The sequence below is a fragment of the Leishmania martiniquensis genome, chromosome 33 (genome assembly GCF_017916325.1).
Source record: "Leishmania martiniquensis isolate LSCM1 chromosome 33, whole genome shotgun sequence".
Taxonomy (NCBI): Eukaryota; Euglenozoa; class Kinetoplastea; order Trypanosomatida; family Trypanosomatidae; genus Leishmania; species Leishmania martiniquensis.
Window position 1 is genome coordinate 174,192 of NC_090168.1, and position 27,598 is coordinate 201,789.

Sequence of the window (27,598 nt, forward strand, 5' to 3'; positions counted from 1 at the left end):
CCCGTCGAACGCGTAGCGCGGCGCTGAGGCGCGACGGGCGTCCCACACGCGAACCGAGCCGTCGCTGCCGCCCGTCGCGAGGTAGAAGGGCTCTGCACCGCAATAGTGTAGGTTTGCAACACCGCCAGCGTGGCCTTCGAAGGTGGCCACTAGAGCGTCTTTAGCGCGGAGGTCGAACGCGCAGGTGGTACCATACGGTCCGCTAGAAGCTACCGCTAGTACCGGCCCTTTCACCGATAGCCCCGTCACCTCCAGGCCAGCCGGCAGCCGCACAGTGCGTAGAAAGTTCGCCGTGCGGCAGTCAAAGATCGCCGTGATGCCGCCCTGCACACTCATCGCCACACAGGAGCACTTCTGAAGCCATTGAACGCAGCGGATACGTACGGCGCCGTCGAGTTCCACCACCTTGGTAGCCTCGCCGCTTTCGCCGCTCCATGAGTACAGAGAGGGCCCCATTCCAATCGCAATGCAGTTATTCGTACCCCAGTCCAGCAACTGCACCGCCTTGGAGGGAAACTGCGGCGCGTCTAGCACACGCTCGGGTGTGGTGTTGAAGACGCGAGCCCCACAGACACCGCGGCTGCCACTGCCAGATGTGTAGATCGTGCGAGAGCGCACGCGGGGCAGCGCGGAAAGACCCGCGCCAACGGGTGCGGCGATTCCGTTGTTGACCACCGCTCTTCCAGTCCCCTTGGTCGAGAGGGTGGCCAGGCGAAGCGAGGAAGCCTCTGTTGGGCTGGCAGCGCCCAATGACCGCGGAGTCGCCTCAGCGGAGGTGGTACCAGCGAACCGCAATACCTCGCCGCCAAGCCCTCTGCGCGCGGAGCAGACTGGGCCTTCCGCACTGGTGCGCCGGCCACTCGCACACTCCTCGTTGCTGAGGCCAGCGACGCCTCTTTCATCCGGCACGGCGGTGCTTGACGCACACTCACCCAGATTCGACCCAGGAGTCCAAACACTCCGAGCATATGCGGGGGCACCCGCACCGTCTGCGGCACCGCCGTTGGCGGCCGTCATGACACTACCTCGATGACCGATGAGATGGTCCGCCAGCACATCATTGTAGAGCGAGGTCATGTAAGAGGAGTCGTCTGAGACCATAGACTCCGAGAAGCTGGTGAGAACGCTGGATGAAGGGGTCGGGGCCGCCCCTGAAGCATACACGTTCACGTTGGGCGCAGCGGCAGTTGCTACAGAAGCTGCTCCTGGCGCTGCGTGGCGATTAATGGGAGGTGTAGTGCTGTAAGGGAGGCGCCCATACTCTCGTCCACTGCAACAGCCCACATTGAGCGGTGAGCCTGTTGATGTCTGTACCCCACATGCCGCAGACGTCATGAGATTAAAGGACGAGACAGTCATGTCAATGCCAGCACGTTGGGGAATGTGCCGCGAAAGCCGCTGCGGTGCGCTACGCCGGCCCTCCTCGTCGTCATCGTCGCCCTTGTCGAGTCGGTGCGGTGTCGAGATCGGCTCTGTTGGAAAGGCCTCGCGCGAAGCTCGGCGACGTTCGGTTTGGGTGCTGCAGCGCGTCGATCGCTCCTCGGCCCTGAAGAGCCTCGCCTCCCGCGAAAGCACGGACGGTCGTCCGCTGCTTTCAGGCGACTCGGAGTTGCTATCAAGTACCCACTGCTGCATGTTCCACGCGCCCTTCTTTCTCTGATGGCCCGAGGCTCCTGGCCCACCGCTGTGACTATGTCCCTCTGACTCGGCGTCAGTCGGTATAAACGGCACCCACAACGGCCCTGCTCGGAGACCACTGGCGCTGGGCAAGGCAAGCGACGAAGTATGACGAGCCGAAGAAGAGTCGCAGCGCACGTACACATAACAGCACACGCACGACTATGCGAGGAAAGAGAGACCTGAAGGCAAAGCGCTGAGAGTGACGGGTGCGCGGCGCAGAAAAGGATGAACAATGGCAACGGCGACGGCGGCGCGGTGATCGTCGTGGCACTTCTCTCTCTCCGTCTCGCAATGCCTTTGGCACAACAAAGGAAGTGACGTATGTATTGTACAATAAAGGGAAAGGGGGGGAAGAAAAAAAATGTGCTTGTGTGTGGGGGGGGTGAGGTGGCAGAGAGGGAGTGCGGCAGCCGCAAAGGCGACCAGCCCGCACGAGCCGATACCTCCGAACACGAATCCGTCCACTGCCACTGGTACGGGTAACGCCCAAGAGCGCCGCGGCGAGTGAAATATGAGTCCGCGCGCGTGTATGTGTGTGTGTGTGTGTTTGTATGCGAGTGCGTGTGCGCCGCTGCGCGCTGGGTCTGGAGAGGGACAATGCAACGGAATGGGGGGGGGGGAGGGCGACCGCGGAGAGGCGGGGCGAAGCTGTTTGAAAAGGATTGTGTAGAAAGCGTCGGAGGAGGGGGAGAAGGGGAGGGGAGGGGGAGGAGCGATCTAACGGAGGCCGTCAAGGGTTAGAGCGGGTCAACCAGCAGCCGCCAAAGGCAAACCGGGGGACACACAGAATGAAGAAGAAGCGAGAGAAAAGTCAGTGAAATGTATTCTAAGCGACGGCAACTAATAAATAAGGGGCATATACGACGAAAACGAGCGTCTCTCGGCCTGTGCGTGTACGTGCGTGTGTGTGTGCGCGCGCGCGATCCTCGTGCGTTTTCTCTTTCGTCGGACACCGCCTGCCCTACGGTCCGTTCATAAACGGGCACCCGTCGCGTTCAAGTGCGTCGAGCGACGCTCACCAACCGCATGCACGGGCGAGAGCGTCAAGAGAAGTATGCGTGGAAGGAGGACGAAAAGTGTGTACGTGCGCACGCCACACGCAAGCCGATTGTGTGCAGGGACGAAGCGGAGCGAAACCCTGGGAAAGTCGGACTCGGGGGAAGAGCGATGGCGCAGTGGGCGATAGGCAGAGACTCCCCAAACAAAGAAAAAAAACGGATTGGCGCTGAGCACAGCTTCCTCGCCAGCAGTGACACTGTGAAGAGTAGCGTTTGGCGCGTGTGGCTCTGCCTGAATTCCTGCACCCTTGTCTGTATCTGCGTCTAGTCGCACGCGCTTCAATGATGAGTAGTGACTCGATGATGGGACGGCCTTCTCTACTTGACACAGCACTCATCAGCGAAGAGGAGAGAGGAGGAGGGGGGATGCCACGGACCGTCAGCAAACGATTCGCGTGGCGAATTGGGCGCAGAGGCGGGGGAAGGCATGGGGAGGAAGAATATCCGTTACGGTAGAGAAAGGCCAGGGGGGAAGTGGGGGAGGGGGGCGATCACGTGCTGAGGCAGTACCGCTCAGACTTCTCGCCACTGCAGGCCGGCACGCGGGCGGGGCAACAGAAGCGCATCGCCTGAGGGCGACATCAGCGAGGGGTGCCGAAGAAGTGGCGGGTGTTTGAGAGTCAGAGGCACGAGCAAGAGGCTCTTCTGGGGCGTCCGGCAGCGATACCGCGCGTGTGCAGAAGCAGCTTTCTTTACTATTTGTTCGCTCGTTCGCTTTCGCTAAGGATGTCGAGTGCATCTACACCGATGCACTATATTCTGTGGGAGTGTAAGGCAGAGGCGGTTCGAGTTGCTGAAGGAGGAGGGAGGAGAGGATCAAAGACCGGCCCCTTCCCTTTTCCGCAGACGTGACTGGAGGTATTCACGCAGAGATGGGGGAGGGAGAGACGCGACGAAACGAGACGAGGCGAAACCTCCCCACAGTTCGGCGGACCCTTGAGCGCGATGCAGCGCTACACTAACGGTGAGGAGCATGCGAGAGCCGCAAAAAAAAAACGGCGTAAAGTAAAAGAAAGGCGCGGATAGAGTGCCGTGTCACTGCACCTCCGCCACTCTCCGTTCTCTCTCCGTTGAGGCGTTGAAGCAAACCTTTCCAGACACAAACGCCTCCGTCTCCATTCATACCCCCCCAAAACACACACACACACACAAATGATTGCGCTCCGTCCTGTACACGGACGCCGCTACACACGAGTCGGCCTCTCCACCGGGTTATACATATCCGCTGACTGTGCCGAGGAGAGGTAGAGCCCGAGGTGCCGCACAGCGTCATACGTCAGAGTGCCCTCGCCGAGCGCCTGACGCAGGAAGGGAAAAACTGTCCAGTAGTAGTCTGGCGGAATAAAGAATCCGAGGCGATGCAGCAGAATCATGGCCCTCACATCCCCTGTCAGCATGGCGACCATGCCAGGCTTTACCGAAGACGTGATGATGTTCTTCGCTGGCCGCACCGGCCGTGCGTCGCGGAAGGCGAAGAAAAAGATGAACTGCTCAAACGGCGTCCGGCGCTTCTTCCAGTGCTTCGACAAGTCCGTAATGACACGGGTTTCGTTGTTGCGGATAGCGTCGAACTTCAGGATCCCATTGAGCGTCACCCAGTCCTCGTGCGCCGTGACGGGTGGCAGCGGGAGGTGATAACCTTCGCCACAGAGGTACTCCTCAACCAGGTGCACCACACGCGGACTCTTCTGCGCCAGCATGCGCAATCGCAAAGAACTTTGCTTGGCATCGAATACCAGCGCCAGCCGCAGCAGCGACTCCACAACAAGCGCCGGTTGAATAAGGGCTGCCCCCAGCGTGGTTGTCATGACTTGCCGGGTCACTCGCTGCAGAATCTGCTGAATGGCAGGGCAAGGGTGGGGGCCGCCCTGTGAGCAGACATCGCAGGGGAACAGGCGCGCCGACGCCTCGGCGGCGAGGTGCTCGGAGTGGGCGACACTGTTGGAAGACGATGAGGAAGGGGGGCTTTCACGCCTCCGGTGCTCAACGAGCTGCACCGCCGCGTCGGTGTGCACATACTCCACCGCAAAGGGCAGCTCCAGAAGCGGTGCAAAGCTCTCCGGTATCTTCAGGAGCTGGGGATGCTCCACGACACGGCCGCACATGACTTGCTGAATGGCCGCCGCGCGTAAGGACAAGAGCTGCTGCTTCGAGTAGCGGATGAACATGGCACCTTGGCTCACTGGTGGCGGTGACATCTGCAGAGGCACCGCAGCGTCCGTCGCCGAGGCGCGCATTGGTGAGGAAAGGGTCTGTATCGAGGTAGCCGGGACGGAAGTGGCGGCAGATGGCTGCCGCTTGTACGCTTCTTTGCGCCTTGCGTTGCGCAGTCGCTCTGCTGCGGTCATCGCCACCACAGCCGCTCTTGTGAGCGGACGGGGGCTTGTTCCTGGGCTCTCCGAGGGCAATGGTGCAGTTATAGGCGGCGTAGCCCTCCGCTCAGCCAGCGTGCGCACAATCACTGGCGACGGCACATACGCAGCGGCGCTCGGGTTCATCAGTACCGTCCACGCGCACCTGTCCGAGAATGGCAATTTCTCCTTCGGTGAGCGGCGTGCGTGGGCACGAAAAGAAAAGAGGGAAGCGTTGTCGCAACTGCAAGTAGATGCAGCAGAGACCTCGCCCCACGCAGAGGCGTGGAGACAACGTCCACTGTGTGCTTCGTGTAACAAGCAAGGCAATGAATACGGAGGGATAATGCGGCACGGACGACAGAGATGTAAGGAGCGATAGCGAGTGCACGCGGGCGTCGGAGGTGAGCAATGTTGCCGCAACACAACGGCGCAAAAGCACTCGCCCGCTCTAACGTCCCTGTGCTCCTCGTGGTTCGCATCACCTTTGGGGTACCACCTTCCGCAGACCGAGAGCGACCTTTGGCGCTGACGGACGCACAACCGCGAGCGAAATGCGCTAGCGTTTCTCTCCCTCTTCATGTCTTTAATGTATCCATCTTCCCTGCTACACAGCACACCAGCGCAACGCCGCTTCCCCTCTCCATCCCCGCGCCGCCCTCTCGCAGGCCCGATCCCCTCGCGCAAGGCAGCCGCGTACACACACACACACTACAGCAGCCCGCAAGGGCTCTGTCATCCGAGCATCATCGCTGGCACAAGCTACACACACACAACGCCTCGCAGCTCGCCCCGCAGCTGGCACACACCATGCCGGCCGCCACATACAGCGGCCGCCCGCGGGGGCGGCTCAGGCCCCTCACACAAGTCGGCACTGCGGCTAGGAGGGCAGCACCCACGGAGTCGCGCGGCCGCGCTGCCAATCGCATCCATGGCACTAACGCGTCTGCCGTCACTCCGCCCACGTCGCTCCGGCGCCACGCCGCACCGCACCTGACCTCAGACATCCGCGCCGGTACACCGCTCTGAGCTCCCGCTACGCCGCGGGCGCCACAACCCATGTTGCCATGAGAAGCGCTTCGTCATGGGCAGCGGACGGGATAGGGGAAGGTGGGCGCTGCGTTGGCATCCCCGGACAGACATACACACACACAGTGAGCGGGGGCACACCGCCCCCTTCTCGAGCCACCACACGCGCTGTGCGGAAGGTCTTCCTCCCTACCCCTCCCCCCTCTTTCATCATTAGGGGAAGAGGGGCACAGCCGTAGGTGCGCACAGGCGCGTCAAGTGTGTGAGAGCCGTCTTATTCGCGGTAGTGCGCACGAGCCTGCACTCGATACACGCTCGCAGTAGTCACACACGTACACGCAAGAGGGTGAGCCTATCGACGTCCGGCGTCAAGAGCGGAAGATGACTCGTGGACCAGCGCGGAAGGGAAGAGAAGGGCTCTGCAGCGGCTTGCCTTCTCTCGAGCGACGAGAGGAAGAGGCTTCACACAGGCAGATGCCACATCTCGACGTACACGCCGCGTTGCGTGTGTTGCCGGCCCTTCCTCCTCTCTTCTCATCCTCCTTGCGCTTTCCGCCGCATCACACGTGCGCGTGCGGCGGGGTGACCGTATGCGGCAGAAAACTGCGCTTCTTCACCCAGGGTGGGCGGAATGTGTATAGGACGTGCCCGTCGTCGGTCAGAACATCCCAGCCTTCGTCTACCTTGGAGAGGTGGAACTCGCGAACGGCGTCGTTGTACTTGAGGCACCCATTCATATACAGTAGCAGCGCTGTGACCTGCTCCTTGGAGAGCCTCTCGAGGGGGAAGTAAACGGCCACGAGGTCCTCGGCGGTAGAGACGACCACGGGCGTCGCCATCCGCCAGTCCGGCGCAAGGGAGCGATACAGCATCTTCACGCAATCTCCCAGCATGAAGCGAGTCGGCACCCCCAGCCCGCTGCCCCCGGACGGCACAAAAGGCTTGCCGAGACGCTTGCTTTCACTGAGGAATTGCTCCTGACGGCGCGCCTCAGCTGCTGCCTCGTACAGGTCGCTCGGGGCAGGCGCCTTCGGAAGGGCCTTTGAGGGTAATCGGCGCCGCCGCCCTTTCTGTTGATTAAGGCCCTGTGGAGCGCCCCGCAACCACGCGCCCTGCAGCAGTGCCGGCGCCACACCAGTAGCACCGGAGGAGGAGGATGCTGAGGAAGAGGCAGCGCGTTGGGTCGGGGAACCAAGAGCGCCGGAGTCGTGTGTCAGCGCGCCACCGCCAACTGCACTGCTGTGGCTGCGCTCCCGCGCGGCGAGCATCTCCTCCAGCGCACTGCTTCGACGCGGAATGCAGCGGTGAGCGCTACTACGGCGGCTACATCTCTGCCCGCTAGAGGCGTTTTCGCCCAATGAGTCGCTGCTGCGCCGCATGTCTTTGTGCGGCGATCGAAAGCTCCACCGTAGCATCTGCTTTTGTTTCTGATTCGCGCGTCTTGTCGGCGACGAGGAGTTCAGCCTGAGCTGCGCCAAGGTCGGCGGGGCCGCGAGGTCGTCCTCGTCCACCGCTAAGCCGCTTCCCTGCGAGAGCGACGCAAACTGCTGCTCCCTACGCCTCCGCAGCTCCAGCTGGAGTTCGCGGTAGCGAGCGAGCAAGTCATGGGGCACGTAGTCGCTGTCGTAATAGTCCTCCATTTCACCGCACTCTGACACGCCGCGATGGCCGCCCGTTTCTGCAGCAAAGCGAAGGAGAGGGAGAGAATTGGCCGGATGCCACTACACGGCAGCAGTCGCACCGACTGCACAGCAAATATGCAAAGACGCCGCCTGTGTTGAGTGTGGAGGGGCAGCGGTGATGCCCGAGCCCCCGCCCAAATCCAGGTAGCCGGGGTGTGCTAAGAAAAGGGCTAAGGGAGAGGGGTGCGGAGGTGGGGGAAGATGAAGAGTGCGGAGGACGAGAGTGTGGCGGCCGCACTCGATGGAAAACCCCCAATGCAAGATGCGGAGCGTTCTGTCAGCCTCGAGCGCACTTGCATCGAAGCTCCATCATCCATTTTGGGCGTGCCTTCCACGAGAGATGCCTGCTCTCACGCGTCTGCGCCCTTGCGCCGGCGTGCTTGCATGGGTGCCGCACCCCCGAGCACACACGGAGCAACGTGTGAGCAATCAGGAGGTGCGCTGCTGCAACGGAGACGGGCGACAGGGAAGGAGAGAAGTGCGTTCTCGAGCCGAAATGGGCAGATAGCGACAATACAGTCCAAGGAGGGCATAGCGCACAACAACGGCAGAAGTGAGGCGGGGAGAGAGCACAGACGCACAGAGACAAGTAGTAGGCTGACGACAAGGATGACGGATTACTAATGTGACGCGCAGCCTCCCTCATGCGCGGACAGCCAACCAGAAGGCACAAGCAGCAAATCCGCCCTCGCTCATCCCACCCTCTCTCTCTCGCAAAACTGAGCGGCAGCAGTGGCAGGGGGAGGGGGTCTCGATGCCCCTCGACCCGATGAGTGTCCACCAAACGAGCCGCGATCCTCCTCAATCATTCCCTCTCCCACAGCCGGCCTCCGCCCCCCCCCCCGCAAAGCAGCAGCGATGACTAATTAGTCGTCACTTGGAAGAGATGGAGCGTGGTCGCGCACGTCGAAAGATACGCCGCGAGCGCGCAGGGCGTCTTGGGAGAGAGGACGCAGGACTGTCTACTCGCGGCCTTTGCCGTCTGCCCTGTTGGCATATTCGGCAGATGCCGTTGCTAGTCCGATGAGCGATTTCGCAGAGAGCAGCGCCTCCCGCTCCACCGAGAAGGCGGTCGCAAACCGAAAAAAATACGTCAGCATGCTGGTGAACGCGTTCCCCTCGCGCACCTCGATGTCGTTGTGCCCGCATCCGGCGAACCAGTGATGGAAGGAGCCGATGCTGACGTTGGCCGCCGTCACATTCAGACGCCCCTCTGCCATCCGCCGCACTGCTTCCGGCAGGCCCTCATAGGCCCGGCGGTAGAGATCGAATACGCTGACTTCCTCTCCTTCAAGGGGCGGGTACGCCGTGATGAGCAGCTCGCCAGGCACACGGGTGGCCTTGGATGCTTTAGCGGGGTTCACGAGTGTTGCTGAGGGAGCCACCGGCGTACTGGGGCCTTTGGCGTGCTTTGTTCGCCACCTCTCACGCTTCTTGAGGATCTGCTGCAACGCCTGAGTGCGGCGCACCTCAATCTCCTGGAGCAGCTCACGCGAGCAGTGACACGGTACGACGCGGTCCTGCGTCCCGTGCATCACAAGCACCGGGCACTCCATGATGTGCTCGATGCGGCGGTAGTTGGGGAACAGGTCAACGCAGCAGCAAAGATATGGCAGGCAGTGAGACGAAACGACACGGAGGCACGAAGTAAAGGTTGATATCAGCACGACGCCCCCCACCTCCTTGTGATGCTTCTCGGCGAGGTAGCAGGCCGGGCCGCCGCCGACGGAGCGGCCGACGATTACAATGCGGTGCGCGGGGTAGCCGAGGGAGAGGAGGTGGGCATACATGTGATCGGCGTCGCTGTAGACGCTCTTCTCCGTCACCTCTGCCGGCGTCGAAGCATCGGGAAAGCCGGAGAGGCCGTAACCGCAGTAATCATACACCACGACCGCCACTCCGAACCTGCTAGCCATAGACTTTGTGTAGTCAAAGGCGCCACCGAGGTCTTCGGCGTTGCCGTGATGGAAGAGGATGACCATCGACGACCGCACTACCCGCGCAAGGCTTGCCTCGGTCACGAGATCGCCGTTTGAGTCGAAGTGGTAATACGATAGTCTCTCGCCGCTCTTCTTGTTTGTGAAGCTCATGTGCCGCTTGTGCTGCAGCAGCTGCACCCGCTGCAGGCTGTTTGGGTCCTTCGGCGGCAAGAAGACGATGCTGTTGACGAGCGACTGCATGGCGAATGATACGGCGAAGAGGGAAGGACACCACAGGCGACAGCGTCTCGGAGAGGGTAGCTAAAGGGAGGGGGGTGGGGGGTGGCGCTGGCGACGTCAGAGAGCGACGTAAAGGCAGCAGTCCCCTCGGGGGAGGGGGGGTAGAGAGAGGGGAGGGAGGGGAAGCGCAGAGGCAGTGAAAATCAGATGATGGCAAGCTCGTATGGCAGCAAGAAACAAATGAGGCGCAGCAGCGATGTGCTGGAGGAAGGGCAGACGCCCGTGTACGTGAGAGGGGGGATAAGGAAGGAGAGCGGTAGGTGCGTCTCGTTTCCTCCTGGCCCACGTGCTGTTGGGCCGGTACGGGCGCCGCTCAAGCAGGGAAAGTCTCCACCCCGCCCGACCCGAAATATATTGATATATATATATATGTGTGTGTGTCTCTCGCTCACACAGCGACGAGGACAGCACCACTGCGCACAGAAACGCACACAAAGACACACTCGCCAGGAGGGCTTTCTTGCTGTAAACGGACGGTGTTAGCAGGGGGGGGGCGGGTGGGTGTGAGCCACCTAGAGAGGCGCGTGAGCTAGACGAGTAGTGAGAGGGCGAAGCATACGGTCGATGGAGCGAGCGAGCGAGGCAGGGACAATGATGTTGATGCTGCTGCCGACGCTCGAATAAAAAGGCGGATGCCCCCGCATGTGCATGCATGTGTGTTCGGTCCGAACCGCACACGCATGCCACTAAAGCAGAAAGGCCGACAACAAAACATCGTTCGCACGGAGGAAGCAGACCCGCGCCCGTCACGGCGGTGACGGTCGAGCCGTCGACCCACGCCTCAGTGCGAACGCGGGCGCCCTCGTCGTCAAGCGGCCCATTTCAGCGAGCCCAATGGCGTAGCTGCTACACGTGCGGCGGCCTCAGCCAACCATCTCTTTTTTTTCGCATCAGACACGCAATCGAAAAGGCCCACAAAACACAACATGCACGCAGAAAACGCGATGACCCCCCGAACAGCGATCACCGCGGCGCCCCCTCTCTCCCTCTTTGTTGTCGTTCTTCAGCCCCTCCATAACGCACACGAATAGACCGACACAGAAACAGACGTCGACACGCATCTTCGAGCACCTCTGCGCAAGTGACCGATCGATAGAGCACGGAGATGAGGCGATAACATGCTCGATCGAATCTCGTCCTTGCGCGGCCACCTACGCCACCTCGCACAGATACGGATGGAGATCTGTGTCCTGCTGGATTTCTAGCTTCAGCTGCTTCACCGCCGCGTCGCGATCGTCGCTCGGGTCCCGCTGCTCCAGCGCACGGATGCGCTTAGCGTACGCCGAAACCTTCCGCACCACCGCCTCGTCGGGGGCCGCCCCGCCGTCGCCCTTCGCGGCACCCTCTCTCTCGAACGTCTCCCACTCCTCAGCTTTCATCTTGGCACACGCGATCACGGACTCCGGCAGGTGGGCCAGCGAGGCGACGTACAGTCCGTAGCTCCGCCCACACGGCCCTGGCTGAAGCGTATACGAAAAGCGCAGTGTCCCGGCCGCCTCGTCGACCTCGGCGCCAAAGTTCATATTCTGCAGCCCACTGCACTGCTGAGGAAGCTGCGTCAGCTCGTGAAAGTGAGTGGAGAACAAGAGGGTGGCGCGAACGCGCACTGCCACATCCTGGGCAATCGCCCACGCTAGCCCGAAGCCGTCGTACGTGGACGTACCGCGACCGAGTTCGTCGACGATAGCGAGGGTGTCTTCCGTCGCCCCTGACAGAATCGCCGCGGACTCCAGCATCTCCACCATGAACGTCGAAACACCCTGCGCCAGGTGGTCGGTCGCACCAACTCGGCACATGATGGCGTCGCGGACCTGCACCTCCGCCGCATCGGCCGGGACAAAGCAGCCCGCCTGCGCCAGCACCACAGCGACGCCGACACTGCGCATGTACGTCGACTTGCCGCCCATGTTTGGCCCCGTAATAAGCAGCCCAGTTGTGTGTGTGGTGAGATGGAGATGGTTGGCCTTGTAGCCCGGCTGGCGCAACTCGACCAAGGGATGCCGAAGTCCTTTGAAGACGAGAAGCGGCGCTGCCTCTGTACTGCGTGCGGGCGCCCCCCCCTCCCCTTCCTGCTTCACCAACGTGGCAGGGCAGGGGGCCTCGCGTAAAAGAGGCCGCACCATCGGACGCAGAGAGTCCTTCACCACAACAGCCCACGCTACGTAGACGTCCAGGGCTGCTATCAGCTCCTTCGCATCGTCGAGCACGGGTAGGTAGGAGGCGATGGTGTCCACCAGCTTTCGCTTGAGGTCCATCTGCCTCGTCTCGTAGTCGGCGCTGACGCGCCGGTACTGATCGCTGAGGGCTGCCATCTTCTCAGACACAAACCGCACCCCGTCCTTGGACGTGCTTACCGTAATCAGCTCCCCTCTGCTGCGCAGCTCACGATCCTCCTTGCGAGAGACGCGGAAAACATAGCCGTACGTGCTGTGGTACTCGCACTTGAGCTGCTTCTCACTCCACCCGTGTTTATTCAAGACTTGGCGGTACTCCTTGTCGATCTGCCGCTGCATGCTCATGAGCTGCTCATGCAGGTCCTGCAGCTCGTCGTCGAAAGTGGCGTTCATGCGAGCCGCATTGCGGTCACTAAAGTCTACGGTCGCCTCGATCAGCGTCTTCAGGTTCGCCATGTGCTCGTGAATGTCCTCCATTGGGGCAATAAACTCATCCTTTAAAAGTTTCGACTGCGGGCCTGTGTAGGCGCCCAGAACCTGTAATGCAGCCGGAATGACCTCCACAAACCGCAGGAACGCCTGCGTTTCCTTGAGAGCGAGGCTGCGCCGCTGCAGTTTTCGGTTCAGGCGGTCCATGTCACCGCAGCGCTTCAGAACTTGGTTGGTGAGCATGTCGCGTAGAGTGGGGTTCTCCACGAAGAGCTCCACCATGGTGAGACGCTGGTTGATGTCGTCGGCGCAGCGGAGCGGCTGTAGAAGCCACTGCCGCATCGCACGCGCACCCATGCCGGTGTGGCAGCGATTCAGCCACGAGAACACAGACGTCGGCAGCGCGCCGCGCGGCTCCGGCTTCTTGCTCACCAGGTTCAGCGCCTCAATGGCCGCGCTGTCTAGCTTCATGTACGTGGACGGCACGGTGCGGCGCAGGTAGAAGGCGCGCTGATTTGACGGGTCCATCACATCGATGCGGCCGAGAATGTTCTCCACGGCGCGCCGTGCGATCGGGCACAGCTCCAGCGACAGCCGCTCCTCTGGCACGCGCAGAATCTCGGCGAGCGCCTCCATTCCTTCGGCAGCGGCACCCGCCCTCTGCAGCTGCTGAACCTCGCGTAGTGTGTGCACGCTCAGTCGCACGTTGCAGCGCTCGCAGATGCGACGCACCGCAGTGATACGGTCGTCATCGTCCAAGGCAGCCTCGCCGGCAGCAGAAGCGGCGGGTGGCACCACACACAAGAGAAGCTCCTTCAAGTTTGTCTGCGCGACAAGTGCGTCGAGGCTGGTGAGCTGCGGCGTGTCCGCGTACTCAGCATAGATTAAATGCCGCAGCGTACTGTTGAGCGCTGCAAAGCCAATCGTTGTCCCGCTATCTTGCTTCGCCCCGATCACGATAGAGCCGCTCGCCAGCAGTTGAATCTCTGCCTCCTCGAACTCGAAGAGCGACGCCTCAAAGTCTGCGATGTTCCCAGGCGACCCGCGCTGGCGACACAGAAACGCCCCACCGGCTGTCTCCCTTTCGTAGTACTCGACCGAGGCGCCGCGCCGCAGCAGGCAATCGCGGATAATCTCTTTACAAAGCGCGTCATTTACAACGACAACGTCCACCGGGCCGGAGGAGGGGCTCCCTGTGGCCCATTGCTTCAGCACAGCAGTGGACTTGATGTATTCCTTCGCAACAAACGTTGCCCACCAGCCCAGAACGTAGCATCCCGGATTCGCGCCTCGGGAAAACATGCGAAAGCATTGGCTGGAGTCGGTGCCGAGGCTCAGGAAGGCCTGTACAACACCTCCGTCTCGGTCCTCCGACATTCGTCGAGCTCTCTCTTTCAATCTCTATCTATCTCTATATATATACGTATAGCATGCGTGAATGCCTCTATCGCTCGAATACAAACGCGCGTGCAGTGTCTACTACCGTGCGACCATGCACGAGGTTTCGATGTACGCAACGGAACGCGTCAGAAAAGGCCGCAGCGGTTGTGCGTTAGGATTCCCTATTGGCTCACATGCGAGGTTGTTTGTATGGGCGCGCGTACCCACGCAGTGTAAAGGCGCACAGTGGTGGCGTCCGACAGCGAAAAGACAGGTGGAACAGAAAAGATGCAGTGTGGATATGTTGGCATAGGCACGGCGCCGCAGCGCCCTGCCCACGCACGTCAGCAGTGAAGGCACCGCCTTGCCAAAGGATTCAGTGAACCTGGAGAGATTAGGGCGCCCCAGCATACTTTCTTGGATGTGGCGACTGCTGCCGAGAACGCGCCGGCAAACCGATGCGCACACCATCTCATTCCCAACCGCCCCTGACTGCATCCTCGTCGCCCAGGACAAGAAGCCCTGCCGTCGAAGCGGGGCGTGCGCACAGCACGCTCCCACGCCCCCATCTCCAGGTGCGCGCTGCATTCACGGCCCTGCTCGAGGGCGCAAGCGGTGACGCCTGCCGTACAGGCAGCAGGGGGTGGGGGCCTAGGCGCACGTCGGACGTGCCCAAGGAGAGCGCGCGCCGGCTCCAGGTCAGGGCCCTCGGAGGCCCCGCGCCCTCCCTCTATCCCACCGCGCCACCACCACCCCCCAAGTCGCCTCGAGGCGCTGCCCTCCATCATGCTAGGTGGCAGCCCTCCGCACACTCAGCTCGGGGGACTTGGCAGGGCCCCCAGTCGTGCCCTCACCATCTTTCCGGCACCCGTGCCCCACCAGCCTGCCCGGCAGGATGCGGGAGATGCCGCGCATGCCGAGCGCATACACCTCCGGGGCGACTGCTGCGGATCCCCCCCGCCCACCTCGCTCATCGCCCGTGCCTCTCTCGCCCGTCGATACGTGGCTCGGATGGGATGCATCATGCCAGCTGCGCATGGCAGCGCTCGCATGCCCGCACCCAGGCGCCTCTGCCAGGGCGGTGTGCGCATCGGAGAGGGCAGGTCCGCTGCCATCACCTTCCATCTCCACCGGTGTCCGGGGAGGGGGGAGCATGTCTCGATGGCTTGCCCCACCCTCCATGTGCCGCACCAGCAGTGGGCATGTCGCATGGAAGATGTGCCGTGGGGTTAGCAGGTACATGCGCCTACGTGCCGACTCGTCGAGACGATTCGTAGTGGGCTGCTCCAGCTGTGCGAACGCTTGCGCATCCCTTTCCTTCGGTGCCGGCGAGCAGCTGCCCCGCTACATCGACAAGTGCTACACAAAATCGTAGGACAGGCCGCAGAGGATGCAACTTACCAGGAGGGAGCTGCGTAACAACAACGAGAAGACAGGCGCCGCATCTGTCAAGAGTCCACTGCTGCGAGGCCACTGACTGCAACGCCGGCGTTGCAGCGTACACCGTTAGGCTTCTTTTTTTTCGACGCTATGGCAACAAGTAGCAGCTACATTCTAATCCTTTCCCCCATGTCGACTGGAAGCCTCTGCACGTGAGAGGAGGAGGAAAGCATAGGAAGGGCCGAGGTCAACGCCGGGCAGGCGTACTCCGGCAAGCACTGTGCCAGCGGCTACGCGGGATCAGCTACAGAGGAGAAAGCAAAGGTGGTGAAAAGTAGCCGACAACACCAAAAAAAAAAAACGGTGATAGGGATGCTAGTGGGGAGAGACTCGCCCAGTGCGCGAGAGGCGTAGGGTGAGGGAGTCAGGGGAGGGAGGAGCAGCCATGTCGCGCCGCCAGGCAGAAGCGCTTCTTCATGTAGGTGTACGACGACCGAAAGCAGCCTTCTGCTTCCCCCTCCTCCGCGTCTGCACCTTTTTCTTTTTATTCCTCCCGCTGCCCACAAGCGCTCATCACGAAGGGTGCCCCATACACGGAGGGACCGTCGTGGGTGATGTCAGAGGGAGCTGCACAGCCACGAGCCACTGTCGCATGCTGAGGCTGGTGGACATCCGAAAAGGCCGTGCGGCGGTGTAGTCGGCTGGCACGACTCTGTTATGCAGATGGCACACGAAGTGCCGAGATTCGTGCAGAATCCCGGCACCGGCGGTGCGCCGGTGGGTGAGAGAGAGGGATAGGCGCACACAGGGTGGTGATCTGCCCGCGCACCGGTATTCGTGCAGAGCAACTGTGCCAGCACCGCAGCCGGGGCGCACCGCGGGCCCAGTACCACGCAGTCTACCTGACTTGTGCAGGGGTAGGCGTAGCCGCGGTAGGCTGAAACGCATGTATCCATCCACGCCTCGAAGGGCATCGGCGGCTGCAAAGGCGAAAGGAAAGAGCACTGCTGCGCGCTCATGCGCTTCAGCACTGCCGGTGCCGACCGATGGCTAAAGCGAAGGCCGATTACGATCATGGAGGCAAAGGCACAGCATGACAGCAGCACCGGCATCGCTCCGGTCCACCACGTCCAGCCGCCGGAGGTGTCAAATTTGAAGAACTCTTTCAGAGCGCTTGTCTGTGCCCCGGGCATGCCGCTTGAGATCGCGACAGCGATGGGGTCATCTCTGAGACCCCCCTCCGACTGGTGCAGCTGCGTGGATGCCGCGTGGGAGAAGGTGGAAAGGGGCGCCCCTTGCAGCTGCTGCATGAGAGCTTCCGCAGCAGACAGTTAAAAGAGAAGTTGAGGAAAAGGGCTAAGGACCCAAAATGGCAAACAAAAGGCGCGGAATGTGAAGACGTGAAACAGAACAGTTGGAGGAGCAGGAGGACTCAGACTGGAAGCACAGCAGCTGCCGCCTTGAGTCCGCCAAGGTGCTTGGCAGCCTAAATTGGGGCAGCAGCACACGCGAGAGAGCCTCTCCGTGTATCTTCATGTCCGAGCAGCCCCATCGAGGCTCACTGGCAACGTCGGCGGTTGCGCGGAAAAAGAGCCCGAAATCTCTCGCCTCTCTTGTCTTTCATGTGTCCATCTTCCCTGCTACACAGCACACCAGCGCAACGCCGCTTCCCCTCTCCATCCCCGCGCCGCCCTCTCGCAGGCCCGATCCCCTCGCGCAAGGCAGCCGCGTACACACACACACACTACAGCAGCCCGCAAGGGCTCTGTCATCCGAGCATCACCGCTGGCACAAGCTACACACACACAACGCCTCGCAGCTCGCCCCGCAGCTGGCACACACCATGCCGGCCGCCACATACAGCGGCCGCCCGCGGGGGCGGCTCAGGCCCCTCACACAAGTCGGCACTGCGGCTAGGAGGGCAGCACCCACGGAGTCGCGCGGCCGCGCTGCCAATCGCATCCATGGCACTAACGCGTCTGCCGTCACTCCGCCCACGTCGCTCCGGCGCCACGCCGCACCGCACCTGACCTCAGACATCCGCGCCGGTACACCGCTCTGAGCTCCCGCTACGCCGCGGGCGCCACAACCCATGTTGCCATGAGAAGCGCTTCGTCATGGGCAGCGGACGGGATAGGGGAAGGTGGGCGCTGCGTTGGCATCCCCGGACAGACATACACACACACAGTGAGCGGGGGCACACTGCCCCCACCCCCAACACCACCGCCGTCCTTCTCGCGCCACCGCATGTGCTGTAAAGATGCGATGGAGCATGACAGTGAGCAGGACAGTAAACATCTAAAAGTGTAAAGCAGCTTAGATGTGCTCGCCGCTGCCGCTGCGAAGTCAGTTCTCACCAACACACAAAAAAACAAAAACTTAACGACTTGTCTCCCAGAGCAAAGCTCCCTCACATGTTACAGAGAAAAAGTGAAACACTTTGAGGTGGCCGCGGCACCAGCGCCCAGAACTTGATATGCGTTGACCTAATCGCGAAGGAAGAGTAGGAACACCTGTGCGTCTGACCGTGTCTGTGTAGCGGAAGAGGGCAAGAACACAACAACCGATACGAAAAAGAGTGCACGACTTGGCAACCCACTGCAGAGCACATAACGACGCACGGGATGCGTGCGGGATGGGAGGGGAGTCTAGTGGATCGTGGGAGCAACTGCCAACGAGACACAGATACGGCCCGCCATCGCGTTCGCACCGACTCACTCCAGCCTTCCGCGCCGCAGCGAGCGAATCGGTGAGGTTACTTCTCGGCTTAGAAGAGTGGAAAGAGTTTCTTTTAGAGGTTAGACGAAATAAAAGCGGCAGCGCGGCCGCGGCGCAAACACGGCACGCTCGTGTCACTACCCGACAACATGTCCGTTCCTGCCGAGCGCATACACCTCCGGGGCGACTGCTGCGGATCCCCCCCCGCCCACCTCGCTCATCGCCCGTGCCTCTCTCGCCCGTCGATACGTGGCTCGGATGGGATGCATCATGCCAGCTGCGCATGGCAGCGCTCGCATGCCCGCACCCAGGCGCCTCTGCCAGGGCGGTGTGCGCATCGGAGAGGGCAGGTCCGCTGCCATCACCTTCCATCTCCACCGGTGTCCGGGGAGGGGGGAGCATGTCTCGATGGCTTGCCCCACCCTCCATGTGCCGCACCAGCAGTGGGCATGTCGCATGGAAGATGTGCCGTGGGGTTAGCAGGTACATGCGCCTACGTGCCGACTCGTCGAGACGATTCGTAGTGGGCTGCTCCAGCTGTGCGAACGCTTGCGCATCCCTTTCGTTCGGTGTTAGTTGCCTGACAGGGGAGGCCCATGCAGCGCATGAAGTGGCGTAATCGGGCCATTTGGCGGAGGATTGCATCTTGTAAGGCGATAAACTTTGTGTGCTTCAGGCAGCCTTTGACGTTGGCGTGGTCTGTCACACACAGGGCCTGACATGCGGCTTCCAATAGGCAAAGAGAGATGCGCTATACAAACGGGCGTGGCGGAGTTTCAGCAAAGAAGGAGCCTTGCGCAGGTGCCGCCCTCCCTCCCCCTCCCCGGCCCAGCAACGACAGAGCGCAGGCGGCAGACGTTCTTTTCAGCTCTGTAGTCAGTGACGCGCACACTTCGACCAATACGCAGAGAAGCATAGTGGCAGAGGAAGACACCGAGCCTTCTTTCTCATGGCGAGGCTTCGAGGAAGAGTGTATGTGTGCGAGCACCGTTTCTTCGCAGCAGCGAATCCAAAACGGAAAGAATGCGCACGCGCCCCTTTGCCGCTGTTGCTGTAGCCCTCCAAGCCCTGCAGTATCCGGCTGTCTGCATGACCCCGGAGACAGATACCCGGTAGTCGTTGAAAGAGCCGCAAGGGCGCGAGCGGGCGCAGCCTTGCAGGTGTTGGGTGAGGTGCGCGCAGAGGAAGACTCTCGCCCCTGTGCGCACGTGCGTGTTGGAGCGTGTGTTTGAATGATTTGCTGACTTTGGGCCATTTCTCGTGTTGCTGTCTAATCTTTTTTTTTTCGGATTCAGCGGGCTCACCGTCCTCCGTCACTGAAACTCCTCGTCATCCTCGGGGGCTGCACCGCTCTGTGGTCCCTCAAGCATTGCAAACGGCGGAGCAGTGACGGCGGGGGTCGCCGAAGGCAGCACAATCGACGCGGCCTGCGGCACGGCCTCTGGGCCACCGAGTATGAAAAGACTAAGCGCCATTCCCACTGCGACGGAGGGAAGCCACCAGTCCACCTTCGAAATGACAAAGTTAGAGGTGTGATCGATGAGGTGGTGCAACTTCTCGTAGAAGTACATGCTGCCCCACTCCTTCTGCGGCGCGTGTGAGCGACCGAACATCATCTTTGCTATGGACCTCTCTAGATGAAGGGGAGGGGTGGTGAGGTAGCACACACACACCCGTGTGCAAGGGGACAGGTGGGGGGATGATGAGCTGACGGAGGGGGTAGGAGCGGAAGAAAACGGAAAGGGCACTAGAGTCCACACTTACACACACATGCAAGCACGCGCACACGCAAGGTGGCTGCGGTTCTGCGTGCAGAAAATGCTGTGATGCTGCGTAACGTTGGTGTTAATGCCAAGGGGGTAGAGATCGTACAGACGCGGTAGCGAAAGAGAGAGAGGCTGTGGTGATGTGGGCGAGGCGATGAAAGCTTCTGCAGGACGGACGCCGCACCATCCACGAGCGCAAGGGGCGGAGAGGAGGCAAAAAAGGGAAAGGGCGAGGGGGGTGGAGGAGGAGCAGGGTAAGAACGACGGTGGCGGTGAGAGGGAGTGGGTGGCAGGGAAGGTATCCTCCCATGGACGCGGCGGTGCCCCCCCCTTCAACGGAGTCACAGGATGCCCTCTGTCTCTCACTCGGCGACGAAGAGAAAAAGAGGGCGGTGCTCACTCCGGCAATGCCGCAGAAGAGCTTTTCTTACGTGCAAAGCTCACCCCCTCCGCGCATTAGCTCATCGTTCCGTGTGTAGAGCCAAGCCCAATGGGCGCTACAGAAATTTACTACAGCACACCTACACCTGTGTGATCTGTAGAAGGGGGAGGGCGTCATCAACGCGCGTGTGCGTGTTGGCGGCACCACCACCACCCCCTCGCCTGGTCAGGCTGTGCACGATTGCCACGGTAGCAGTGCTGCGTCATCGACATTAGCAGATACAATAGCAGGAGAAAGCAAAGGAGGGAAAGAATAGGGCGCCGTGCGAGAGGCTCAGTCACCGCCACGAGCTGGCGGGTCGTCGTGATGGAAAAAAAAAGGGCCAACGATGGAGAGCGGCCCTCGCTTGCAGCAACGGCGGATGGGCACCGGCAAGTGCGGCGCTCTCACACGCCCCCCTCACGCATCGTAGGGGCGAGGCATGTTTGTTGCATCGTGCGCTCAAGGTGGCCTTGCAAGTCCTGCACTAGCTGAAGGATAGAGAAGGCAGAAGACTGCGGCTCTGGGGTCTGCAACAAAGCTGATTCGAGCCGCGTTCGGTACTCTATTTCCGCGTAGAGCTGTTGCCAGTCGAGTGGCCCACGTGCTTCGCCCTGAAAAGACGCGCCGCCCAGGATGCCGTCAGCGTCGTGCGCCGGCTTCGGCGGGAGCTGTGCGCTGCAGTCCTGCGATGCCAAGATTGGCCACGCCTCCGATTCCATCAGGCGAAACACACACTCGCCGAGCAGTGTCTTGGCTGTGAAGAAGTGCAGCGTCGCGTCGCACAGCCCGACCGCGGCCACCGCATCGATCAGCGCGGTCGCCGCAGAGGTTGGGGAAGAGACTGCTATGGAGTCCCCTGCTTGTTGTTTAAGAGCCATCGTGAGACGCGTACGCCATTTTGTGTGTGCCACCGTAAGCTTTACAAGTGTCTTCATCATGCCGGCGTCGGCTCCCTCGACGCATAACGCCTTCGCTGCGATAAAGTACGTGCTCAGGAGTCGACTGCACGCTTCTGACAGCGTTGGTGCCTCGTTGAGGGCACCGCTTGGCGCCGTGGTAGTGGGGCTGCGTGAGGCGCTTTCAGTGGCAGCTTGATGCGTAGGAAACTTCAGCGCTGCGCCCAGCATTTCCAGCCACGCCTCACCGCGAAGGTGAAGCAGCTTGCCAAAGGCCGGCACGATGCTGCCTTGCAGCGCGGCCGACTGCCGATGTGTGTCATACGCGGGCCGCAGAACGATGTCACAGCGCGCCGCAAACTCGAAGAGCTTCGCTTTCTGCATCAGCGACGCCCCCTGCCGTACGCTGCACAGAGCGCTGTGTGTGGCGCAGTACGTCACCGTTTGACCGCCCTCGCGCCGAATTAAGCGACGGGTTGCGCCACAGGAATTCGTGGACGACGTCTGCAGTTGCTGTTCCCGCTGCTGCTCCTCTGTGCATGGCGGCACCGTGACAGAGGCGTCGAACGCACACTCGCTGTCCTGCGATGCGGGCACGGTCGCCTCCATCGTCTCCGCATCGCCTGCTTCATTTTGTAGCGCCTCCTGCAGAAGCTGAAGCGTCGGCGCAGCCATTGCCTCGATGCGTTGCAGAACGAACGTTCGACCGTTAGCGTGTGTGAGTGCGCCACCCTGGAGAACCTCAGGGTAACAAGGCGGCGGTGGACCTACCACAGCAGTCTCTGTGTGCGAGCGATAATGTAGCGCTCGACGCGCCGTGGGTGGCCCCATGGGCGCCCCCATCACCACATTCGGCGCTGATGCTGGCGCGTTCCGTCTAGGCGCGGGCGCAGTCGGGGGGCGCTGCGTTCGGTATGAGGGAAGAAAAAACGACGGCTTCGCGCGCGTTAGAATTGAGGACGGGACCTCGAGTGTCGCACTGGGCACCACACGATCCAGCCGCCGCAAAATTCGCGTGAGGAGCGACTCCGGCACGGCCTCATCCACGACAAGCAGCAGCACGCCTTCAGTCATTTGAGCCGACACAAGGGCCAGCTGCGAGGCAACGAGGAAATCAAGCGAGGCGCTGAAAGAGTGCGCGACCCATGCCGCTCTGTCCATGCCGGGTGCCTGCTCTGGCGCCTCCACCCCGAGCGCCACTCGAGCACCCTCCCAGAAGACCAGAGAAGCGCGTGCAGCGGCCTCCTCCTCCGCGGCCGTCAATGACAGCGTCGCATCGCCGCAGTTCTTCCCACGGCCGCCATTGAAATCGCTTCTCGAGTATTCAGGCGACGCTGCCACTGACCCCAGCGGCAGGTGATCTATGGCCGCCATCGTGGCCATCGGAGAAGCACCTGCTGCTTCATTCACAACGGAGCACGCACAGTTCCTGCTCGACCACGAGCAAGTGGGTGCGCGTAGCAATCCAGTCGACAGTTGAACTGGAGTTGCCCAGGTGGCAACGATGTACTCTTCCAGCGGCGTCTCTCCAGCTCCAGCGAGGCGAAGTGGCGCCGCGGCCTCTGCCTTTGTGCCGGCGCGACGCCGTGCCACCTGCGCGTGCCCACGCACCGCAACGACGCCACCGATGACAGCCACAGAACTCCGCTGGCAGAGACTAAGGGAGCTCAAGTCGACCTCGCAGCGCCTGGGCGGCTCTTTGCCCCATTTTGCAAGCGTGGGCTGAGGACAAGACTCTGTTGTTGTTGGCAGCAGCAGCAGTGTCACCCAAGGAGCAGGCAACGCGGCACTGTGGCCCTCGTAGAAGACTTGGTGTACCACTCCGACTACCTGAACCGTGTGCCAGAGCTCCAAAAAGCGATCGCATGGATAAGCGCAGCAGGGGCTGTGGGTGTTGGTGAGCCGTGCGCTGGGCATCTGCTCCAGCTCCGTGGAGAGGGGCAGAATGGAGCTGAGCTCCTCCGCCAAGGAGTCGGCTTCTCCCGAGTGAAGGGCTGAGGGCGCAGCGATACCGGGACGCACCGGGGGCGCGTCGCCGGGTGCCAGCCCACGGCCAGAGGTGACAGCGGCGTAGAGGCTTGGGATACGAAGAAGAAGAACCCGGACCCGAAGCTCCACCTTCCTGTGAAACATCGCCGCACACCAGGGCCACGGCCACGGCAAGGACCGCGTCGGCTCCTCAATGCAGGAAGGCGTCACAGCTCCTTCGGTACGCCGTTCCTCCAGGAAACCTGCCACGTAAGCGCGCAGCCACGCGGCCACCGCTGCAGAAGCTGAGGCCTCCACAGACCCGGCAGCGCTGAGCATGAGAGTCTGGCACGTAATCGGGGAGCGCTGAGCCACCTCGAACACGTCCAGCATCAGCACCATCTCGACCGGTGCCCAACGCAGAGGCAGCTCACACTCCCACTGCGACTGTGGGGGCTCAGTATGTGGAAGAGGCGGAAAGCCTTCCGGATGGGACCACAGAGGCACACTATCGAAGGGTGCTACCGGGCCGACCGAGCGGGAGGCCGCGCTCTTAGACTCGTGGAGCGCAACACGTGCGGTCATGCGCGCGAGTATGTGACGTTGCAGAGATGCATCCGTATCGACCAGCTGCTGCAGAGACTGGGCGAGACGTGCTGAGGCAGCCGCCATGAGGTCTTGCCGTCGCTACTGGGTTGCGTTTACGGCCGAGAAAGGGCCAACAGTACACCGTCCATACTTGTCTGCTTCGAGGAATGACGGCGTTCCCGCAAATTGAACAAGAGGCGTGAGGAAGGAACAGAGAGGTGTACCATCGACAAGGCTGCTAGAGCTCGCTACCACGCGATGCGGCAGCAGGTCCCTTTTTTTCTGCTTGCGACGGTGCAGTGAGCTTGACCCACCCACGTTACGACCCACCAGTGCACAGCATCACCGGCGAACAACGCGCAAGCACAGTTGCGCAAAAGCATGCCTCCGCCGCTCGATTTTGTTTCACTTCATTTTTTTTTCGTCAGCCTTGCTGATCACCGTATTTAGACGAGCGGTAGGCGGCGGCTGCCACCGCGGTCGGCATACGCCAGCTTAACGCAAAGGCGCACGCAGTAGATACTCACGGGAAAGCTGAAACCTAGGATAACGCCGAGAGGAGCGAAAAGAAGAAGCGTGCCGCGGTTTCGACACGCACCGGCGTCCCCGCCTCAGGCATGGGGTCTCTCTCCACGCCTGGCCACTGAGTGTGTCTGGCTTTGCCTCAGCTTCCCACTGCTGGTGAACAAGAGAAAAGCACGATGGAGCGGATTTGACACGTACCCAGGTCAACGAATCGGTGACAAGCACTCTCCGCCTGAGTCAGCCTCCCTCCCACCGCATCTCGTGATCGCCTCGGCACCCTCCTCCTCTCACTGCGTACTACGACGTGCCAGCGTGCCAGCTCAGCAAGGCTGCCCATTGCGCCCGCCAAGCCGCCTCCAGAGCAACCTGGCGACGACTGAGTGGCGCTCTGTCCTCTCGTGGCGCAGAGCCCTGGTCAAGCCGGCGCAGGTCCTCCTCGACACAGCTTACCACGTGCCCAGTGAGCAGTGCCAGACGGGATACAAGAGAGCCACCTTCCATGGTTTCGCTTGAGCCGTCGATAGGCGATGCAGGTGAAAGCGCTGGCGCCCATGCAGTGATGGGCACAGCAGCCGGGATGCGCACAGAGGACGGCGGCGCTGGGACGACGGCATCGCGCTGTGCCTCTCTGGCCAGTGCCCGACCTCGATCCATGGGCAAGCGAAGCCACAAGCGCTGGAAGAGCGCGGGCCACTGCACGAGATACACAAGCTCAGCATCTGCCAGGCTGTCCTCGAGGAGCCCAATCCGCTGTTGCAGCTCAAAGCGGAAAAGACGCTGCGCATCAGCGAGCCTCTGCGACTCCGCTGGGGTAAGTGGTCCCTTGTCAGTGAGCAGCTTTTCGTACAGCGCATGCGGCACCGCCTGCTCCACACTATCTCGCAGAGAGGGGAGCAGGTAGGACCACGTTGCAATGGCGGCGCGGTGTTGGCCGCTACCCGAACAGGCTCGATCATATAAGACATGCTGGATGCGCTTGCGAGACTGCAGCTGACCGCTCGCCGGTTGTGTTGTCTGGGAAGAGTGGGTCAGGCCACGGAGGACACCGGAGGTGGGTGGTTTGAAGGCGCTGGCGTGTCGCTTGAACAAGTCTCCACGACCGCCACCACTTATGCAGCAGTAGTCGTTACGGAGGGCGCAACGGCAAGCCGTCTTGGTTGCTGCTGTGGCAGCTCTCGCGCAGCTGGGCCTGAGCAATGCCATCCTGAAACTATGCAGATTCCGCGGACTTGGCGAGCGCGGCTGGAAGAAACACCGCTACACTGCAGCGTCGCTGCTGAGGGTCGAGTTGGTACGTGATAAGAAGGAGGGAGTGAGGCCGCGATGACAGGCGGCACGTGCGAGCCACTCAAAACTGTCAAGTCGGTGGAGAGGCGCGCCGGCGATCTGCTTTGGCCCCCCTCCTCTCTGTGGCATCGGCGTCGTTGGGGCGAGGGGGAGGAGAAGGAGGAACAGGAGATGCGGAGCGACGTGGAGGCTCAAAGCTGATTTCGCGGCCCATCGGCTTCGAGGGAAGGAGGGAGCGCATGAAGAAGGGCAGGTGACTGAGGTCCCCTTGCCAATGGCGGCACGCCACCCACTGGTGCGATGCGACGACTGCTGAGTGGCGGGCTCATTTGCTGACATCCTCCCTCCCGCCCTCTCGGCTCCGCACATGCAGCTTTCGCTGTGAGAGTGCATGAGAGAGGAGGGAGCAATACACGCACGCGCGCGCGTGTTGGCTTTTCTTTTTTGTGGCTGCTTTGGCAGCGTTATGGCACTGCAAAGAGGCGGTCAGAGGGGGGAGGGGGGCACCAGTCCCCACTCCAGTACACATTATAACGCGCATGGCGGTAGACCCAGAGGGCACAGAGGCACATCGGTCCCGCCTCCCTCGCTTACGGTGTGGAGTAGGTGTTGCGCGCGAAGTCATCTTCGCGACTGCGCTCGAGGCGGTACCAGTAATGATCTTTCTGCTGCTGCAGGTCACGCGACAGGATGCTCCAGTTGCGCTCGCTGTTGCGTATCTCCCAGTGTGGGGCGCGCACTGCCAGCTGGCCGCTGCGTACCAGCATGGTGGTATTGTTGACACCCGCCATTAGCTTCTTCTCGTGCTCAATGACCTTCTCTAAGGCCTGACGCTCCTCAAGGTCGGTGGTTGTTGCAAGCAGCCGCTCGGCATCTGCGATGGTGCGCTGCGACAGCCACTGCTGCCGCGCCATCTCTTCTGTAGTAGGCACCTCATCAGTACTCCCAAGTGCTGCTGCTTGCTCAGCCCTTACGTCCTTGTGGGTCGTGCTGGCCCGACGAAACCACCGCTCCCACAGCGACGCCTCCTTCAGCTGATACTCGAGATGATTGTTGACGTTCGGAGACGGCATGCGATTCTTGTGGGTCACCTGAGCCTCGTAGAGTAGGGAGCTGCCGACGCAGGCAGCGAGGATGGCGACCACCCTGTACGGGTGCTCACGAGCCCGCCGCGTGGTGCGGTAGAGCCACCCGGACACTTCTTTGCCCAAGAACGGGATGGGCACGACCTTCTCGAGCATTTGCAGCGGATCAGGGGCGCGTGCGCGAGGGGGAGAGGGAGGGGGAGCAATAGCGGATGCAGTTCGGATCCAAGTTCGGTGCGGGACTACGAAACGGAGAGAGAGAGTGGGGGGAGGGGAGGGGAGGCTTGCATGGACGATGAAGAAAGACGGCTGTGGCGAGCCGGTGCGCACGTGTGAGAGCACCGCCGTGAGGTGTGCGCGACGGCCGCAGAAACGCGAGGGACTTTTGCGTGTTACTCTTGGAAGGGAATGGAGCGGTCAGGGATGGATGAGGGAAGTGAAAGGGGTGTCTCCGTCCCACCACGTGGGCCTGTGCCCGTGTGTAAAAGGGTGCGCCGGGGGAGAAGGAAATCAGCAGCGGTGGCAGACAACTTCCTCGCATGCGCGCACGCTCCGAAACAGAAGATAAACAGAGGCGACGGTGCACCTCCCAGAATCGCTGCTGATGCGCCTCAGCTCCGGTCAACCTGCTCGAACAGAGAGGGCACGTGAGCGGGTACGCGTGCCAATAAGGCGGGTGCATCATCCACTCATTGGTTGAGGTTGCAGCGACAAGCACGCGTGCGTGTGAGTGTGACTTCGGGCAAAAGACCTCAGCTGATTCCGTGCAGCGTATTTGGCAGCTCCCCTCTGGGCATACACCCCCGCTCCGCTGTTTTACCACTTCTTATCAACTTCCCATGAGCGGCGGTGGGCGGGAATCCGTGGTCGTCGCACATGACGCCGGCCATCGATGAAAGCGCGAAGTTGCCAAGGAGTGTATGCGTACACCTCTGCGAAGGGGGCCCGGCTTTTTAGCG

At 61.6% G+C, this 27,598-nt stretch overlaps 10 protein-coding genes across 10 annotated transcripts in view; all 10 read right to left on the reverse strand.

The window, feature by feature from the left end:
• Positions 1-1,635, reverse strand: part of LSCM1_02520 (uncharacterized protein) — a gene marked incomplete at both ends in the record, with an annotated part of 2,184 nt that extends 549 nt beyond the window's left edge. The window contains one exon of the mRNA XM_067320103.1: positions 1-1,635. This exon is cut by the window's left edge and continues 549 nt beyond it. Within this exon, the coding sequence (XP_067175478.1) occupies positions 1-1,635 (1,635 nt within the window).
• Positions 1,636-3,922: 2,287 nt separating this feature from the next.
• On the reverse strand, positions 3,923-5,236 carry LSCM1_02521 (uncharacterized protein; the record flags this gene model as incomplete). The annotated part of the gene is made up of 1 exon (XM_067320104.1): positions 3,923-5,236. The coding sequence occupies one exon, from the start codon at positions 5,234-5,236 to the stop codon at positions 3,923-3,925; it is 1,314 nt and encodes a 437-aa protein (XP_067175479.1).
• Positions 5,237-6,678: 1,442 nt separating this feature from the next.
• LSCM1_02522 (uncharacterized protein) lies at positions 6,679-7,758 on the reverse strand (the record flags this gene model as incomplete). The annotated part of the gene is made up of 1 exon (XM_067320105.1): positions 6,679-7,758. The coding sequence occupies one exon, from the start codon at positions 7,756-7,758 to the stop codon at positions 6,679-6,681; it is 1,080 nt and encodes a 359-aa protein (XP_067175480.1).
• Positions 7,759-8,762: 1,004 nt separating this feature from the next.
• Positions 8,763-9,980, reverse strand: LSCM1_02523 (uncharacterized protein; the record flags this gene model as incomplete). The annotated part of the gene is made up of 1 exon (XM_067320106.1): positions 8,763-9,980. The coding sequence occupies one exon, from the start codon at positions 9,978-9,980 to the stop codon at positions 8,763-8,765; it is 1,218 nt and encodes a 405-aa protein (XP_067175481.1).
• A 1,190-nt stretch (positions 9,981-11,170) lies between these two features.
• On the reverse strand, positions 11,171-13,999 carry LSCM1_02524 (uncharacterized protein; the record flags this gene model as incomplete). The annotated part of the gene is made up of 1 exon (XM_067320107.1): positions 11,171-13,999. One exon carries the CDS (start codon positions 13,997-13,999, stop codon positions 11,171-11,173), a length of 2,829 nt encoding a protein of 942 aa, XP_067175482.1.
• Positions 14,000-15,999: 2,000 nt separating this feature from the next.
• LSCM1_02525 (uncharacterized protein) lies at positions 16,000-16,692 on the reverse strand (the record flags this gene model as incomplete). The annotated part of the gene is made up of 1 exon (XM_067320108.1): positions 16,000-16,692. One exon carries the CDS (start codon positions 16,690-16,692, stop codon positions 16,000-16,002), a length of 693 nt encoding a protein of 230 aa, XP_067175483.1.
• A 2,721-nt stretch (positions 16,693-19,413) lies between these two features.
• Positions 19,414-19,716, reverse strand: LSCM1_02526 (uncharacterized protein; the record flags this gene model as incomplete). The annotated part of the gene is made up of 1 exon (XM_067320109.1): positions 19,414-19,716. One exon carries the CDS (start codon positions 19,714-19,716, stop codon positions 19,414-19,416), a length of 303 nt encoding a protein of 100 aa, XP_067175484.1.
• Positions 19,717-20,694: 978 nt separating this feature from the next.
• Positions 20,695-23,826, reverse strand: LSCM1_02527 (uncharacterized protein; the record flags this gene model as incomplete). Its single annotated transcript, XM_067320110.1, has 1 exon — positions 20,695-23,826. The coding sequence occupies one exon, from the start codon at positions 23,824-23,826 to the stop codon at positions 20,695-20,697; it is 3,132 nt and encodes a 1,043-aa protein (XP_067175485.1).
• Positions 23,827-24,564: 738 nt separating this feature from the next.
• On the reverse strand, positions 24,565-25,470 carry LSCM1_02528 (uncharacterized protein; the record flags this gene model as incomplete). Its single annotated transcript, XM_067320111.1, has 1 exon — positions 24,565-25,470. One exon carries the CDS (start codon positions 25,468-25,470, stop codon positions 24,565-24,567), a length of 906 nt encoding a protein of 301 aa, XP_067175486.1.
• Positions 25,471-26,144: 674 nt separating this feature from the next.
• On the reverse strand, positions 26,145-26,795 carry LSCM1_02529 (uncharacterized protein; the record flags this gene model as incomplete). Its single annotated transcript, XM_067320112.1, has 1 exon — positions 26,145-26,795. One exon carries the CDS (start codon positions 26,793-26,795, stop codon positions 26,145-26,147), a length of 651 nt encoding a protein of 216 aa, XP_067175487.1.
• Positions 26,796-27,598: the final 803 nt, after the last annotated feature.